Here is a 17,574-nt window from a genome sequence, read left to right as displayed (position 1 = left end):
CTGATCCAGGCCCACTGGTTTATTTAATGAGCGGTGCGTTGCTGATAACAGAAAATGGTCTCTTTTTTAAAGTTTTAATCAAGAAACCAAGGCATACTAAAAGGAATTTAATTTTACAATATGCTTAAATACTCTTGAGCTGCATGTTGTTTCCATTAATAATTTGATACTTTTGAATATAAAGAAAAGGATAGAAGGTTTTAAAAGCTTGATAGAATCCAGACATAAAACTGCTTGTTGCAGTCTGATAATAGATAAAGAAATAAACCCTCCATCGGCTTTCACTCTTTTAAAGTTCATATGTTCAGTTGTTCCAAACAAGCCTCTCGAGCTTCTTCACATTGACCCCTCCTCATCTTTTCTACAGCCTTAAATGCAACATTTCTTTAGAAGAAATACTTCACACATGGCAAATCAGATGTATCAACTTTTTCTGTTGCTTCTTTTCCATTTCTCATCTTTTTTCCAATATCAGCTGATTTTTTTTAACCTTCACATTTATTCTATTATCATTTCCTTTTGAAACCCAACCTCTCGCTGCCTCAACCACAACGTTAACAACTGTAAGAATTATGCTAAGTGTAAAAGATTGATAGATACTATAAAAACAATACTATAAAAATGTTTCCTGTGCTTATAATGATTAATTTTAGTTGCTGCAAAAACTTTCTGTTCTTCTACCTTTGCACTTTTGTACTTGATTCTGAGAGCAGAAGATCACAATACGATAACCAATTATATGCTAGAGGAAACCAGAGTTGGTTTTTTTCCCCTTCTTGCTGCAGTTATCTGATGCTGCGGTGAGCAGAGGCAAAGGGCCGGGCTGATGTGACATTCACTCTGCCCTTTATCTGCTCTCATCATTGTTTACTCCAAAGTGCCTTGCTCTGCAACCTGTCTTAAGGCACGTTTACTGTACAGACAAACGTTTTTCTCGGCACACACACGCGCGCACACACACACACACACGCACGCACACACATGCAGACCAACCCATCGCGTACTTCCTCAAAGTTGACCAGGTGGCGTGTGTGTCAGGTCGATCCGTGGGAGAGCTGCTTACAGCGGCTTTGTTGTTGCCTGACTCGCTGCTGCTCCTGCTGGGGAGGGCTGCTAATTGCAGGCGTTGCTAAGTTGGCATCCCAGCGTTGGTTACAGGCGGACTGCTGAAGGCCACCCCAGCAGAATGAGGAAGGCCTCTGGGATGGTTTTTTTGTTTTTCCTTTAGAATCCTCTAATCCAGGATCCACCTGGGAACGCCAGCTCTCAGGTTTTTATATGCCGACCTCGTTTAGCACTGAACTCACATCCACTTTTCCTTCTCAATTCCAAAAGTTTGTTGTGATATAAATGTGCGCCGCTGCTCCAGACGCTCTCCTAAACTGTCGACTTTCTGCCAGTTTTCCATCAGACGTCGCCGTTGATTTTGAGAAAGAATGAAGACATAGTGAGGACTTAAATAAAGCAAATTTCGAAAGCCCCACAATCAGCCTGCATCCACCAAAATCTTTGTTAGTCATGTGAACAGCAAAACCCTAAATTTATTCCTATTATTTTGAACTGTCTTTTATTGTGTCACAGGTTCCAGAACTTTGTCTGAGTTTGTCAGAGCTTCCATAGATGGTCTAACTTATCATCCAGTTACAATCAAAAAAAGAAAAGCAATAAAAGCAGCTGAGCATCAATGTTTAGTAGCATTGTTATTAAACCCTACGTTGGCCGAAGGACGACATTTCAAGCTTATATTAAGGCAGCAGATTCATGTCTGTGACAGCCATCGGTTACCAAGCAACCCCCTTCATTTGGACCAATGTTACTTACTTTTTAATGTACACATAGCATTTCTTGGAGTCGTTCCATTACGCTGCATAAACCTTCTCTTTTTGGCCTTGCAAATACTTTTTACCAAGAAGTCACAGCAGCGTTCCCTTCCACCGCCTGTTCACTGGGGCCGTCTCATGTTTCTTCCACATTTTTAAACCTTTTGGTACTGTACACTCATGCAGCGCCATGATCACGGCTGCACTGTGAGCTCACAATAAGAGCGTCTGGATGCTAAAAATACTGAGGGCTGTGATTGCTGTCAGAAGAGTGTCGGTTATCGTCTGTGCCCATCACCGTTAAGATTTTTATCCTGTTGTGAACAGAGAATTCACAATGGAAACTTAACCACACACCACCCCACCTGGCTCCCCCCCTCCACACACACACACACGCGCGTGCGCACACACACACACACGAGCAGGGGCCTCTCCTTTATCTCCCCTCCCATCTTTGGTGTTGACTGTTGCTGCTGTTATGCGGTCGCTCCAGCGCAACAGAAAGTCGGCCTGCTTCTTTATTTTTACACATCACTCAGAGCCGGAAGCGGTTTGGAACACACGTCATGTGTTGTGCGGGGAGGGGGGGCGGGGTATATTTTTCTGTGCGTTCCTGATGGGAACGGCGCCGTGTGTGTGTTGTTTGGCTGCGGAACGCTTCACACCTAATCCCAGCCAGCAGAGACGAGCTCATTAGTCTTAAGCTGATGGATTGCATTGTTGTTGACAGTGAAGCGAAACATTTCTCCGACACAAGAACCTAAAGAGAGAATGCCGACTTTTAACACTCTTCAAGCAGTCATTTGAGGAAATTCCCTGGCAGGGACTCATGTCCAATTCCTCTAATTAAGCACTTCCCAGAATAGCACCAGGCCAGCTAATTCCAAGCAGAATTCCTTCCAAACCCAACTGCGCTGCACGCGCCTCATCGATACTTATTTCCTGGGGGAACGCGTGGTCAGAGGTCTGCATACGACAATAAAGGACGGAGTGGTTAAAGCTGAGGATGCATAAGACGAAGGGTCTGGACGACGGGACCGCCCGCGCCCAGTGTGTTTGGGCGTGTGTCGGGTAAGGGGAGGTCAAACTCTTACACCAAGGAAGAGGCCCCGTTTCCCTTATCTAACGGCAGCAGAGCGTGTGTCGCCATGGCTGCGGGCTGCTCTTTTCTATGGGCCTGGTGTGTGTTTATTGTTCACTCAGGGTGTGGCGCAACATTACTTGTGTTCCTGTAGTTCCTCTGTATCGCTCACATAATAGCTGTGTATTCTACAATACCCTCTTTTCTTCTTGGTCGCACACGCGCGCGCCTTCTGTCCGTCTGTCCCTCCGGCCGTCCACCTTCCAGCCTTTCAACTAAACGTTGAACCAGCTGGTTCCGGGTCGAGGCAGCATCGAGATTCAGCAGAACGTCACTGCCCGGGTTCGTCAGGTCTTAATTGAACAGAGGACGGGGGAGCGAGACGCAGAAGAACTAAAGAGGGGGAGGATGAGGGAGAGGAATGTTCAAACAGGCATACATATTGCATGAGCCCACCCCACCCAGGCCTACCTCCACCACCACCTCCACCACCACCACACCCCGTTTTCTTCCCAGAATGGCTGTGTACTGTTCTGGGCTTATTAATTCCGCTCGGTGAGAGGATTATTTTTAGAGACTTGCCTCACCGGCAGGGGCTTTTAGAGTCACAAGTATTGTACTTTTCTGCTCATAGATTCTTTTAAGGATTGAAAAAAAGTTCTGAAAGTTTTTTTCACGGGGTTCTCCGGTACGGAACATAAACCGGTTCATTTTTTTTTTGCTATTTACTCTGGATTTAATGGTTAGTCAGAAGGTTAAAAATGGTTCCAAATGTAGCTGAAATGGTTAATAAAGGGGAAGTAAGAGCATGGCCACTTCCAGAGGGTGTTTTATTATTAATGCCCGAGCGTATACGCACAATCTAAACACTCCTGCCGGTCGAAACAGAGTTTCGTCTATTGCAATTTGCCATCATGTCTTGCAGCAAAGGAAGAAAATCTGACTGTTTACACTTTATAAAGTTAAAATGCTGATCTGCAGGCATGATAAAGTCTTTTTCCGTGGCGAGACATTGCTGTAAGCACATTTTCCAGCGCCGGCGACGCCCTCTCTGACATTCTTTTGAAAAAAATCTCAAACAACTCGATCATATTTGTGGTTGATTCCGCTTTATCCGACTATTGTTGATATTGTTTTGCTTACTTTTAAAGGAAGCTATCTTTTAAAATCTCACATTTGTTTTTTTTTCTCTAATGACTGGAAAGTTGTGGCATTACACGGGCACAACAGCCTTTCATCCCCCACCCCGCCGCCCACTCACCCACCCACCCCACCTCTTCAAAACCAGATGTTGCCTCAGAGGCTCTATGATGAGCTCGTAGCAACCGTCCATCAATCACAATCAATCCCTGGCAGAAGTCTGTAATTTGGCTTCCACAGTTAACCGAGATGAAAAGGTTCCGCCATGGCGGCGCACCATTAGCGTAAATATTCTGCGTTTTCCTCGCGCGTGCTAGTTAGCATTGCTTCTACCTCGCGGCTTCATTATTTCTTGAACCCCTCGTCTTTGTCTGCGATAGCACCTCGTTTCTGACCCACTTCTGCGGCTCCTTCTGTCCCTCACTCTCCCTTCTCTTCCCTCATCCTCTTTCCTCCTTCCTGTTTCTTCCCCACCTCATTTTCCTCCTGCCTGGGCTCGTTTATTCATTGTCTTTTTTCATTCATTGCCTCCATTCCTTTAGTCCCCCCCCCCCTTACTCTCCTCATCTTTCCCTCTTATCTGCGCATTCTTTTTTTATTTGTCTCTCTTCCACTGCCTTTTATTATTCCTCTCTCTTCCCCCTGCTCTCTATCGCTCTTCTGCACATATTTATTCCTCTCTCCCAGCACCACATGTGTCACGGAGGGAAACATTGCGAGCAGCGGTCCCTGCTGAACAATTACCATGCAAAGCAATCCAAATAGAGATGTTTGCCGAAAACAACATGTGTGTAATTACTGCTTAATGAGGCCCTTGTCTCAGGCAGAATGCCCAATTAGGCTGCCGATGAGGAAGTGATGCCAGGGCCCGGCAAAGAAGGAGAGGGAGAGAGGAGGATTGAGAACATGGAGGGGGGGGGGCATGAAGGGAGATGGAAGGGAAGGGGCAGAGAAAAATGAGCCAGGGAGCGAAGTGGAAGATGGAGCAGGATGGAAGGGGAAGAACAGGGAAAGATGATGTGTGCTGTAAATGTGGAGTCATGGCAGAGCGGGTAGCACCGAGCAGGAGGAGAAATTGGCATTTTAAGTGGGAGAATGAGGGAAGGTAAAACTGGGGTGGGGGTGGGTGGGGGGGTGTTGCGCCATACTGTAGAGGGAGCCATGTTGAAGCACAAAATGGCTGACCTTTGCAGCCGTGCTGTGCTGTTGGGAGCTTCAACGCAGCGTTTGAGACTTGGAACCAAAGATGGTCGACCTGCACGCGGCATCGCCCCGCACTCGACTCGATGGTCAACCATGTGACTTTGTAGAATGAAATGACCTTTCCCCCAGATTTATAGGCAGAACCTTGAGGCCTGCCTCGCTTCTTCACTTTTAAGTTTAGGTCCGAACAAAACTCTATTAAAATCCCCTCTGGCCTGCGTGCGATGACCTACAGGTGACAGTTAATCTGAATCTGCGTCATTAAAAATTCGTGTTGGCAAAACAGGACAAAAGTCGTCCCTCCTTCACGAAGGGCTCCTCTTTTACCGGAGAGTAGTCTCTAAATGGCTTTACATCAGCGGCGAAATCAAAAGAGGATTTCTGTGAAATGAAATTGCTCGGCTAAGCGAAGACAAGAGGCTTTCGTGTGAGCAGAGAGGAGAGTTTATTGTAGATGTGTCACCAAGGTCAACATCACTCGGGCCCACTGAGTGAGTGCCAGTCACTTCTGGCTGTCAGGTGACAGACGCCGCCACGCTCCGTTAAATAAATTACTGCACCTCCAGCGTGGAGCGTTGCGCAATTAGCCCGGCGTTGGGTTTGGCTTGTTTGCAGGCGCGCGCGCGGGGCTTCCACGTTAATCATGTGAGGTGTGAACAGTCTCGGTTTGGTTCTGGCGTCTGCGGCTGAATGTAAATGCAATCATTAGGATAACCACGCGAATCCTCACAAGGGCGTCCATGATATGCATCGTTAACCGTGCGTCGCCCCAAGGCGGCCGCACGCTCCCTTAGCCTTTTTCCTCCCATAATTTACAGTAATTTCTCTTTCTCGCCATTTGCCGCTTCTGCTTTTTCCTGTCTGGGAGTGTGGATATTAGATTTCACCCCCCTCAGGAATTCTGTCCATTTCCTTTAGGCTGCTCAGTTAGCGTTGTTTCTGAGCACGATCGGGCAGCCATATTCATCAGGCACATTTATTTTCCAGCGTCTGCGTATTGTCCTCCATCAGCAGGAGGGTGCCCATATCTTCCTGGTCCTGCTCAAGGTTTCTCCCTGTTAAAAGGGAGTTTTTCACTGTTGCCTGCTTGTTGCTTTCTAGCTAAAGTTGGAGTGATCTGAAATAATGAGGAGGACATCTCAGACGGTCCTAAATCCCTTTTGGCCTCGCTGTGTAAGGGACCCTCTCTGGGTGGACCGGAGCACCTTGTTTTGTTTTCGCCGGAGTCAAAACACAGCACATTTTTGGAGGAGGGGGGGTTGGCGTCAGCCGAAGGCGAGCAAACGGAGAGCCGCATCCCAAGCTCAACCGGTGACCTGGAGTCGTTTCCCATCGCACACGAGGGTGTCAGGGGTCATTTGTTGTTACATGAGTCATAACCCAGTGTCAAAGCGTGTTTTGGCACCTGCAGCAAGTGATCTTTCAATGCCCGATTAATCCTTGAGACACCGCAAGGCCTCACACACACGCACACACACACACACACACACAAACACAGAAGAGAGCCCAGCGGGAAAAGCCTGTCTCTCATCACTGTGCTCGTGCAGCCTAATTACCGCCCCACTTACGAGCAGTAATTACCCACGCTGCCACGCCACCACGAGGTTTAACCAAAGTGACAAAGTCATTAGTCTCCCAGTTCAGGCCACCCGTAAAGAGCGTTCCCCCCTCCGCCACCCCTCCCAGCCTCCCCCCATTATTTCCCCTCACACCTCCTTTAATGTTGCAGATAGTTTAATTCTGCTCTCTGTTTCCGTCCACAGTTTGATGGTGACAACATGTACATGAATGACAGCAACCAAGAGTTTCGGACTCCGGCCCAGGTAAGCACAGCCTGTTCACACCAACGCTTGTAGACGAGTACAGATAAATGTCTGCTAACCCGGAGGGCAAAGAGGTCCGGTGCTGCAGCTGAAAATAAAAGAAAAATAGGGGGATTTAAGTGGTGAATCACTTTTTAGCTGTCGGGAAAAATAATTTATTTCTTAGATTTTGCTGGCTGAGTGTCGCAGAGCGTTGAACTGTATGATTCAGGTACCTTTTAAATCTAGGTGTGTCCAGAACTCTGGTGGCTCCTGTGACTCCAGTGGTTTGTAGACACTTTTGTTTAAAAATAGAGCGTTAAATAAATAGTTTATAATGCAAAAGTGATACATTGTGGCAAACCGGCAAGATTTTTTTAAATATTTCACGCCGACCTAAACAAAAACAAACAAATTTACACATTTAAGTTAGCAGTTCGCTAAGATCATTCTCACAATGTGCGCTAAATACATTTCTTTTTTCTGGGACAGCATCGACATTCAGATAAACAACAGATTTGCACTCAGCGGAATCCTTGTTTTCAGCTGAAATATTAAAAAAGAAGTTTGATGCTTTGATCTTGTTGATTGGGCATCTAGCTTCATGAGAACGCATCCATGATGTTCGGCCTCTTGTGCTTAGTGGGGGGAAAAAAAGCCCTTAATTCCCCATAAACCACAGCACAACATGTGCCCTTTCATCCAAAGCACATTAGCATATGTAGCATACTATATATCTTTTACATTAGAGGGATTACGCCATCAAGTCCAGCGGAGTTGTTACAACGTTAAACAGGTCGCTCACAAATAAATGCTTCCACCGTTGCGGGATCGTTTAACCCCACTGTCACACTGTCACAGAGGCAGACAGGCGCGCCGCTGAGCGCTCTGAGCTGCGTGGTGAGAACACATGGTTGGACATATGGCACAGTTTGGAGCCCCGGCATTTGCCGATCCAGCGCCGAGGCCCTCGAGTTCTGACTAAATGCTGTGAGCTGGAAGCTCCCAGTCAATTAGCACCAGATTCTGGAGAGGAGTCACAGGACGAGGCCAGAAGGCTGAGAGCGAGACACACACAAACACACACACACTTATACACGCACACACTTACACACACACACTAGCATAAATATGCGTGTGTAAGTGACACATTCTGTCATTCTGTGGACAAGTTGACACATTGTTTCACTCCAATGACATCATGACCAGGAAGGATCGCTTATTAAATTATTTCCTAAAACAATATCCTTTTAGATCCCCAAAATGTGAACGGAAATCACCATTTCGTGGCCAACACGCTGTGTTTTTGCCCATTAGCGCTCGAACGTGTGTGACCTTTCCCCACCGTTCCTTTGATGTCCAGACTCCCTGACCCCTAATGAGGAGCCCTAAAAGACGCCACAGACTGCCAGGCCCATTGTCATTAGCCACCGTCACTGATCTGCCCTAATTATGTCACTTTGCTTGGGTTCACGGGTTTGGGATAAACGGGATGAGTGTCCGGCTTTGTAGCCGCGCTGCCGCAGCGGTCGTGTGTCCATCACGGCCGCGCGCTGCAGGTTTGCTCTGTAGGGTCAACAAACAGCTTCTTAGCAGCTAAGGCACTTTGGGCTTTTCAAAACATGTCAGCTGCGGTTGACGCTCCGTCGGCGCTGTCAAATAGAAGCTTTACTCACCACTTCTGGAGCGATCGCTCATTGGGCCTTTTTTTATTAAATAGTTTTGGCTCTAAAGACGCTCTGCGGTCTGCTGTGTTGTTTTAAAGCTGAAAGGCTGTTTAACCTCAATGTAGCCATCCGTTGCTACCCATTAGCGCTGATTTTTACAGAGCAGCATTTTACAGTCAGCTTGTACACATTGTCTCATAATGTCCTTTGATGCAGCGTTCCTTGTCCGTGATAATAATGGGCATTAATGGGACACAGGCCAGAAACTCGCTACAGCTAACCTGCCTCAGAGATGGAAGCGGTTCATTTCATAACCATCTTCAAAGCCGCCACATCTGAGGAATGCGTGCATGCGTTTTCTTTACGTCTCATACAAAATTCATCAACGCGGCCTCACACTGCGCCTGTGATTGTTTCTTAATTGAGCTGAATTGTATGTATTAGGTGACGGCGCTCACGTTTGAAGATAATGAGACAAAGTGGAGGTCCAAATATGGAAACGTTTTCTGCACCAGTTTTAAATGGGGGGGGGGGTTACTCCAATAAAGCCCAGTGTGATGTTAGCATCACTTAGCTGTCTTTATAAAAGAACACACTGTGGTCACTTTGCCGGCATCGTGAAGATGCTAAAGGCTAACGCTCTCTCGGTGGCCAAACAGTCCGTAACACGACGCCGCGATGCACGCTCACACCGCTGAGGTGCGAGCCGCCGCCTTTTGCATGACGTGTGACTGTGAAACGGGCCAGAACAGGACCTCCTTTGTGTCTTTGAGTCCGAGTCCTCCACAGCACTCACGCCGAGGCAGCAGATTGCATTACACATACATCTCTGAGCTTTTTTATTTTTTTTTTAAAGAGAGAAAACCACTAATAAGGAGCAGCTTGGAAGCAGTAGTTTACTGTACACCCAGACACAGTCTGTCCATTCAGACCTGATGTTTTCAAGACGTTAAATATTGCGTGTTTTTTTTAATTAGATATTCATACGGGCTGCACATATGGAGCTCCCAGACTTTTTACTGGTATTGATGGTTTCCATGTGGCCCCCCACGTTGATGTTTTGGTCTGTTTGGGTCCGGTTGTTTGAAATTGTGCACCCACGCCTGCAAACAAAGCTAATATGAAGTCACTTTGCAGAATTAAAGAGTAAACATCTCACTATGAATGACCGTTTTAGGCCTTTCGCCTGTGTGCGCTCGTACCAAAAGTCCACCGTCTGAGGAAAGTTCTGGCCTCCATGTCAGGAAAAAGCAGTGTAGGCAGAAGCATCGGCCCGGCCCGAGTGTAAATTCAGATGAGACTAATGCAGTTCCATCTGATTCTCATGCTACCATTCACGTGCACGTGTGATCCTGCAGTCCTGCGATAAGGCCGGAAGAATCATTGCGGCCGAGCCAAAATCCAGAAACTCCCGCCAGCCATTGTACCTCCATGTATTCTGTTTATTGCACGTGGACGAGCACGTCCCTGCCCTGGAATCAGTCTGCAGCATATGGACGTATACGTTTGAGGCAAAGCAAGAGACCAAAGGCTGGTTAGAGAAGCTTGAAAGAGAAAACCAGTTGGTGGCAGGAAGTGGGACAGTAACATTGCAGATCTCTTCCTCTCACGTTTTACTTTGTTCTTGTGCAGGAGCGGAAGCTCGGAGGCCGACCCGTTAGGGGCAGCATGGTTCAGACCACGCGCCTCCAGTGTTCTCTGTGTCTCAGCCATTTCTATTGATCCGAATGTCTACGAAAGAGCAGCGGCTAACGGAGGAGATTAGCATAGAAGCCTCACGAGATGCTCTGAGAGACCCCCCCTTCCCATTTTGCCCTGTCCGTTTATTATTGTGTACTTCTTAACTGTGTCACTCTGCCGCGTTCTCTTTTTTCTTCTACTTTTTCCGGGGTTTTCACCCACATGACTGATCTCTAAATATGTGTAGTCCTCCCTTCCAGCCTTAGCTGAACTAAGTAGATTACATCTTAGTTATTAGCGTATTAGTTAGTTACTTCCTTATTACACAGTTAGAGTAAGTCATACAAAAATAGACACACTTGTTTTTTCATTATTTTGTCATTTATAAAGTTTCAACACATTAGTTAAAATGACCATTGACCCAGGAATTAAAGCTCTTATAGCAGCTACCAGAAGCTAAATATACGGATAATCAACTAAAGGAACCACGACTGCTTCTTGTCATTCAGCTAAGCTAACCTGAATGTAGCTTCACCGCTAATAAAAGTAGCAATTTGTAAGTCATCCGACTATAAACACAAGCTAGATTATAAAGGCAGGAATGTCTAAAATCATGTTGACTGGACAACTTAAGTTAAAGTTGGAGCCAGTTAGCATAGCCTAAGGTAAAACACTAGCCAGGAAACAAGTCATCTCTGCTGATTTGACTCCTTTTTTCCATCTCATTATTATATGATTATTTTCATTTGGATCCCAGCTCGCTGACCCCATGTGGTAACATCGCCCCTTCTTTCTCTCGTTCCAGCGCTCCCACCTGAGTGCTCCCTGGCACCGCACACGCAATGTGGGCGATGCTGATGTGAAAAGGCACCATTACTTAACGGTGACTCACATTGCACCTTTACCCCCACCCACCCCCCCATCCCGCCACAACCGCAGAGCTCTTCCTCACTTCACAGCGTTCCGCTTCGTCCCCCGTGGTTCCCTCCTCTATCCTTGCATCCTTCCCCCTGTTTGAAAAAAGAAAAAAGTTCATGGGGGGGTACACATGAGACAAGAACACTTTTGGCTCCCTCTTTAAGGCCGAACGGAGCCGCCGGCAAGGTTGTTGCCAATGAAGCGCTTGTTTAAATTCGAAGACATGAATTCCTGTTCTCAGGATCCTCGTCGGGGGCGCGCTAACGTCCGCGCACATGCTCCAAGGCCCCTGACCTGACCGGGGATTTGTAGTTCTTTATGTAGGTCAGTGAGCGGCAGCCAATAACTCCAATTACCATCAGCCTCTGAAAGATCTGACCCCCGCTCAGCGTTCGTGGAGCCCAACGAGGGATCTCCTCTGGAAAAAAAAAAAAAGACCGACCACAGAAGTAACGCGTGTTCAGGGGCGTCTCCTCGGTTCTGAGCGTGTTAGATGACAGAGGGTGGGGGGGTTTGAAGAGCTAAAATGATTCCTGCCGGTGGAAAAAACTGCCTCCTTGAACTACAGCACATTGATGGGAATGGGGAGGAAATAAAATAATAAATAAGAGCAAGTTATCAGCAGTGAGAGTGCACTCAGTGATTCATGGAGTCTTTTAAGAGAACTTGAAACCAAGGCTATTTCAGTCCCAGCCGCTCCACCCCCCGCCCCCCCCCCTCCCCTCTTTATATGCAGAACGATGGATTTAGCGGGACTAAGCAGTTTGATATTTCTACTGGTTTTCTGTGTGTATTTTTGTCCCTCCCCCCACTCGGTGATCTTCCTCATCATATGGAGACCAAGGTCACGGCTGATTGAAATATAATAGAAGTGCAGACATCTGGCCTAATACAGTGGGAAGTTAAATCTATTTTAATAGCCCCGCTGCACTGGATTCTCTCTGATGCACTCTTGCGCTTCACTGACAGTAAATCACAATGTTCTCTTATTACCCTGACTGGAATGAGGGCATAGAGAAAGAACAATGAGGGATCCACATCATTTGTTTTCACCCCTCCCCTCCCCTGCCCCACCCCCCCGCTGCGTTTGCGTCTCATAAAGTAAGGGGGCTTAAAGAGAGTGACATCATGAAAATAAAAATAAAGGGGATTACGGGCCGGCGATTGTGCCGTACATGATTACCGGGGCTTCTGAGCTCCCTTGGGGTGGGGGGGGCGGTTCAGTTGACTATGAGACGACATGTTTTACGTATATATACGATGGTTTCTAATAAAAAAAGACCTTCTTAGATCTGTCAGATGGAAGACAAAGAAACTGTTTTGGTATTGAAATGACAGCAAAAGGCTGATTTACAGTGTGATTTTTTTAAGAGAATTTACCGGCGTAATTTACCTTGGAAGAGGTTTAGCTCACTGCTCCCTCATCGACTGGAGCTGGGCGACAGTCCAAACCACCCCGAGTCCACCATCACCCCCCTCTTCCAGGTCCGTCCTGTAGATCGTCAGCCGTGTTGCGGGTCAGGTGGCCTTCACGGACCCGGCAGACCACCACTACGACGGTCGCTCCCAGCTGCTTTCTGACTGTCGTGATGTTTGAAGGTGAACCTTCAAGACGCGCTCCAGATCCACGGCTGCAGCAGCAGCCGTCTAGAACGTGAAGAACGTGATCTATATGCACGGCCAGCTGGTGTTTGTCACCACAGCGAGCCGCTCTGTCATCTCTTTATTCTCGTCATCCAGCAGCATATGGCTGAATGACTTTTAATAGGACACCCATTCAAAGTTATAGAGCCCGTTTATGCAAAAGAGATGTATGTTTCCGTGGAATTCAACTCCTGCGTTCTACTGTCGGGTTCTGCTGTTGAAGATGCGAACAACAGAAGCTTTGCTGCCTCCTCTGGTTTAAACTCTTTAAGCTCTAAACGCTCTTGTGTCGTTGAGCAGCGCGCCGTTAGCGTCGGCGTACGTGATGACGTACCGAGGTTCTTCCGAGCATGATTAAACGTGCTCCGCCAGCAGCACCACACAACGTCGAGTTTATACGCTAATCCCCGCCAGATTAGCGGTTACATCGTGCTTTGGAGAGAGCGTTGCCGAGGTCACGCTGATGGCTCAGGTTCACCTAGAAGGGCATTTGTTTTCACACACGCGTTGCATTCATTCTGTGCATTTACCTGCGGCTCAGTGGTTGCTTTTAAAGAAAGAAAACGGGACTTGGCTTTTCACCTTTTTTAAAAAATAATAATAAAAAGTGAAGCTCGAACAGAACATACATGTTTTGTAAACCAGGGCCTCATATGTAAAGAAAAAGCAACACTGTCCCCTGTGGGTTGTGTCCCATCAAAGAACCTTTATCTCTGCCGATAGCCAATACGCCTCGGAGCAATATCTCACATCTGCAATGTTAAAGCAGTCTGGCAGTTTGATGTCAAACAACTGATGCACAAGAGAACCCCCTCTGCTATCACGTCTTAGCATCAGAGGGAAAATAAGAAAGAAGTGATGTGCAGATTCTTCAGGATTACACAGTCCTTGTCCATTAAGATGACAGATTTGCTTAAATTTCACCTCTGAGTGGGGGGTGTGGGGGGGTGAAGGTTAGCCCGAGCAGGCCGAATCAACATTTGGCCTTTTCTTTCTGACCTCCTCTCTCTTTTATCCGCTCTCCTCCGTGCGCTGAAAGACAGTGTATTTATGAATTATTTATCCCTGTTTGAAAATATTAAACTTGTGATGTCCTTGTCCTGCGTCTTATCTCCAAGGGCATCATAAGAAGCTGTTAAAAGAAAGGGGGGAGAAAAAGGCACAAAGAGATGGGAGGCATGGTTGTAAAGTAGTTCCTGACAGCATTTAAATCTCAGGACATAACTCACCATGTTAAACTGCTCGTTCTGTTCTGCGCGAGCTTTATTTTTCTCCTAACAGGCGATAGAAACCGAGCCACCGATACACAGCGGCTCGCTTCAATGTAGTATTTTACTAACTTACACGCTTGATTTTTATATTGGAAATTTGTCTCTAACAGTAAAATGCCAACTTAAAAAGGGTTCCATCATTCATTGATGTGCATCGTTTGCAGTGATATAAAATAAGTTGCTGCCGTGATGCGGAACAGATCTCTGAAACTGTCAAGAGAGGTTGTCTCGTAATTTCGGATCCACGATGACGGATGGCGATGCGGAGCCAATATCACAAGAAGCAGCTGAAAAATAAAGCTGTGCCTGTTTTTCTTTCATAAAATGAACGTATCCCCATCATCCCTGCTGACGTTTAAAGACAAGAGCAACGCTAATATACTGCTAGCACATGTGGACTTTGGTTATTACACTTAACCAGCTGGTGTTCCAGACTACAACGAAAGGATGAACAGGTAACTGCTTCTCAGACAGCGTGCCGCAGATTAGGCTGTAGCGTACCACTTATGGCCCATGCACCTCAGAGTTCTTGACAGACAGAATATTTTAGAACCTAGTTTTTCCCACCCCCACGGTGACACCAGTGTCACAAATACTCTAAATGCCCTAAACTCGAACCCACGGTCATTTTATTTCAGCTTAACCAACATATCCTGGGAGAAAGCGACTTCTCTAAAGTGAAAGTGTCTCTAAAACTAAAGGAAGGAAGCTCATTTCCAACAGCTCTTTCTCTAGCAAAGAATGTTCAGCACAGAGCTTTAATAACATGTTTTCTATTACATGGAACCTCATTTCTAGGTGAAAGTAGTATTAAACAAATTATAAAAAAATAAATAAAACTACAAATTTGTTGTTTTGTCTGACATGTACCAATAAAACCAAAGATGGAGTTGTTGGTTCTGTTGACAAAAATTCTCTTAAATTGGCTGCATACAAGCCGACTGTTATAAGAAGTGAAAATAGCACAGCCCTCGATAATAAACGTGGTATTTATGCTGATTCTCTCCCTGATGGCAGCGCACATTAGCTGACTTTTATCCCATCTTCAAGAAGCACTTCTGTTCACGGGGACATTGTAGATGTTCCCTGTCATTTCTTTCCCCGTTTTTTTTTTCCCCCTCTCCATTTGTTTGCTAAAAGTATTTGTTTGCGAGATGAATCGCAGCGCTGGCAGGCGGGATGACAGCCTACACAACGATGATATTGAATTGATTTCTGAAATGTTGCAGAACAGAGTGGCTGATGTGTACCACGAGACATGAATAATAAAAATTCTATTAAAAAGCTCTTGAATGGCTGACAGTGGAATATTATTTGCGATGATTAATTTTCTTCAGTCATTATAAAGGGGAGTTGGCATCAGATTGCCTCTGACAAAATTGCTTTTCATTCCCTGGTGACTACCATCAGTGTGCTTTTGGAGAGCACAAAAACATATTTCTCACTGCAATATTATGTCAAGTTGGGCCATAGAGAAGACAACCTCGGGCATTGTCCATGTATCATCTTGTTAGCGCGCACGTCCACCTGGTTCGGTCTCTTTTGGGCCCACTGGATAAATTTCTCCACCTTCTTCTGGCTTTAAAATCCACGACTGCCGCTATATTTCCTCTGAAGGAACCTCTGAATGGCAGCATTTTCCCTCCTAATGAATTTGATTAACGCGTTTTAAAGGCAGTATGTCGCTTTGAAGCTGTCAGGCTTTCTGAAGCAAATTGCTCTGTACAGCAGCTGTTGTTGTCAAACTCTAATTAATTTGCCGCGTGCGTGCACGCGTGCGTGCGTGTGTTTGGGTTGAATTAATTCTTTACACTTTTGCAGGCACAACAATTTGCATTTTCTAATTATTTTTATTTGCAGCGAAGGGAAAACAGCCTAAATTGGCCGCGGTATAGCAAAAAGCTGAACGGCTGCGAATCAACAGGTGCATTTAAAAGGCAATTACGTTGTTTATTTTTTTTAATTACCCACGATTAACCTTTGTTGCTTTTTTCATATAAATGGAGCACTGGTGGGAAAGAATGCTTCAGGAGGGGTGAAGATCAAGGCAGCAGGTCCGTTAGAAGAGGAAAAATGCCATTAAATTTAGCGATATGGGTGTTTTGTTTCAACTCCTGAGAGACTCAAACCCTAATTTATTTCTTTTGTGACTAATTGAAACATGTAAGCGCGCGATGAGATGCGGAAATCAGATTCTTCCCTCCTCACGTATCAAACACACGCATGATGCTAATGCAAATGTCAAAAATGCCTCTCCTTCTCTTCCTTCCCAGAGCTACTCCAGTCAGGGCCGCGGCAGCAGTGGTGGAGGAGGAGGTGGTGGCGGCGGCGGAGGAGGAGGGGGAGCGGGGGACGAAGACTACGAGATCCCGCCTATCACGCCCCCCAACCACGCCGACCCTTCCCTGCTGCACCTCATGGAGCACGAGGCCGGTTACCCCTTCCACTCCCTGCCCCACAACGGCCTGCTCAACACCTACTCCTACCCGGAGCTGCCCGCCCTCAGGATGTCCAACATGCTGGGTCAGGACACCCACCTCCTCACAGGGCCGGTGCACTCAGTGAGTACCCTCCCTGTCTCAGCCTGTTGGATCTTTAGCTTCAACGTTGATAATTTCGCTGGTGAAAACAATGGAAGCGCTGCCGGCCCAGAATTTACGTCAGGTCGCCTCAAACTGGGAAACGTTTGTCATCAGTGATGATTCGGAAGGTGGAGAAGTTGGAGGGAAGGGCTGACTTTGAACAGATAATCGCGATGAAGGATTGGGGGGGTTTCCCCTGTCAGCTCCTCTTTTTTTTCCCCAAAAAAGCATGTTGAGCATCGCGCCCCCCTCCCCAAAGCAAAGGCACTTTTTCTTGTGTTAAACATGCTTCAGACCGAACATGTAAACACCCCCGGCGAACACATTCAGATGCTTTAATCATCGTATCGAACCAGATGAATTATAGATGGTCCCAGCGCTGAATAATTCAACGTTATATACTTTCATCTGACATAAATATAACTTTTCTCTCTGCAGCTCATGAATATTTACGTTTTAATGTGAGCATCCGTGGCATTTATCCTCCGTTAATCAGGACTTATGTGATTTTCAGAATCAAACTGCATAAGTTGCAGGCTCCGTACTTTATTCCACTTCTCTTTTTTCCTCCTGTGGGTGGAAGCTAAGGCCTCCAGTTAAGCAGTCTCCAGGATTAGGTCAGAATCCACTGGCTGCTGTGCTGAGTGATCTCTGGGAGAGTCTGCAGCGTTTACAGTCGGACCCCTTTTTCAGTCCCACTGCCTGGAAACTGCTACCGTTAACCTGGTTTCAGTGTAAAATAACAGAAAGGGCCATATTTTTTTTC

At 46.4% G+C, this 17,574-nt stretch overlaps 1 protein-coding gene across 3 annotated transcripts in view; it reads left to right on the top strand.

Annotated features, from left to right (window-relative positions):
- The window catches only part of LOC101061934 (thymocyte selection-associated high mobility group box protein TOX-like), a 55,604-nt gene that overhangs the window by 22,567 nt on the left and 15,463 nt on the right, over positions 1–17,574 (top strand). For all 3 annotated transcript variants that reach the window (XM_011602368.2, XM_011602369.2, XM_011602367.2), the window contains 2 exons: positions 7,008–7,067; positions 16,500–16,787. In XM_011602368.2, the coding sequence (XP_011600670.2) occupies positions 7,008–7,067; positions 16,500–16,787 (348 nt within the window). The remainder of the gene's footprint in view (positions 1–7,007; positions 7,068–16,499; positions 16,788–17,574) is intronic.

The sequence above is a fragment of the Takifugu rubripes genome, chromosome 3 (assembly GCF_901000725.2).
Source record: "Takifugu rubripes chromosome 3, fTakRub1.2, whole genome shotgun sequence".
NCBI classification, from domain to species: Eukaryota; Metazoa; Chordata; class Actinopteri; order Tetraodontiformes; family Tetraodontidae; genus Takifugu; species Takifugu rubripes.
Note: the sequence above shows the minus strand (reverse complement) of the source record. Positions and strands in the feature narration are given on the sequence as shown.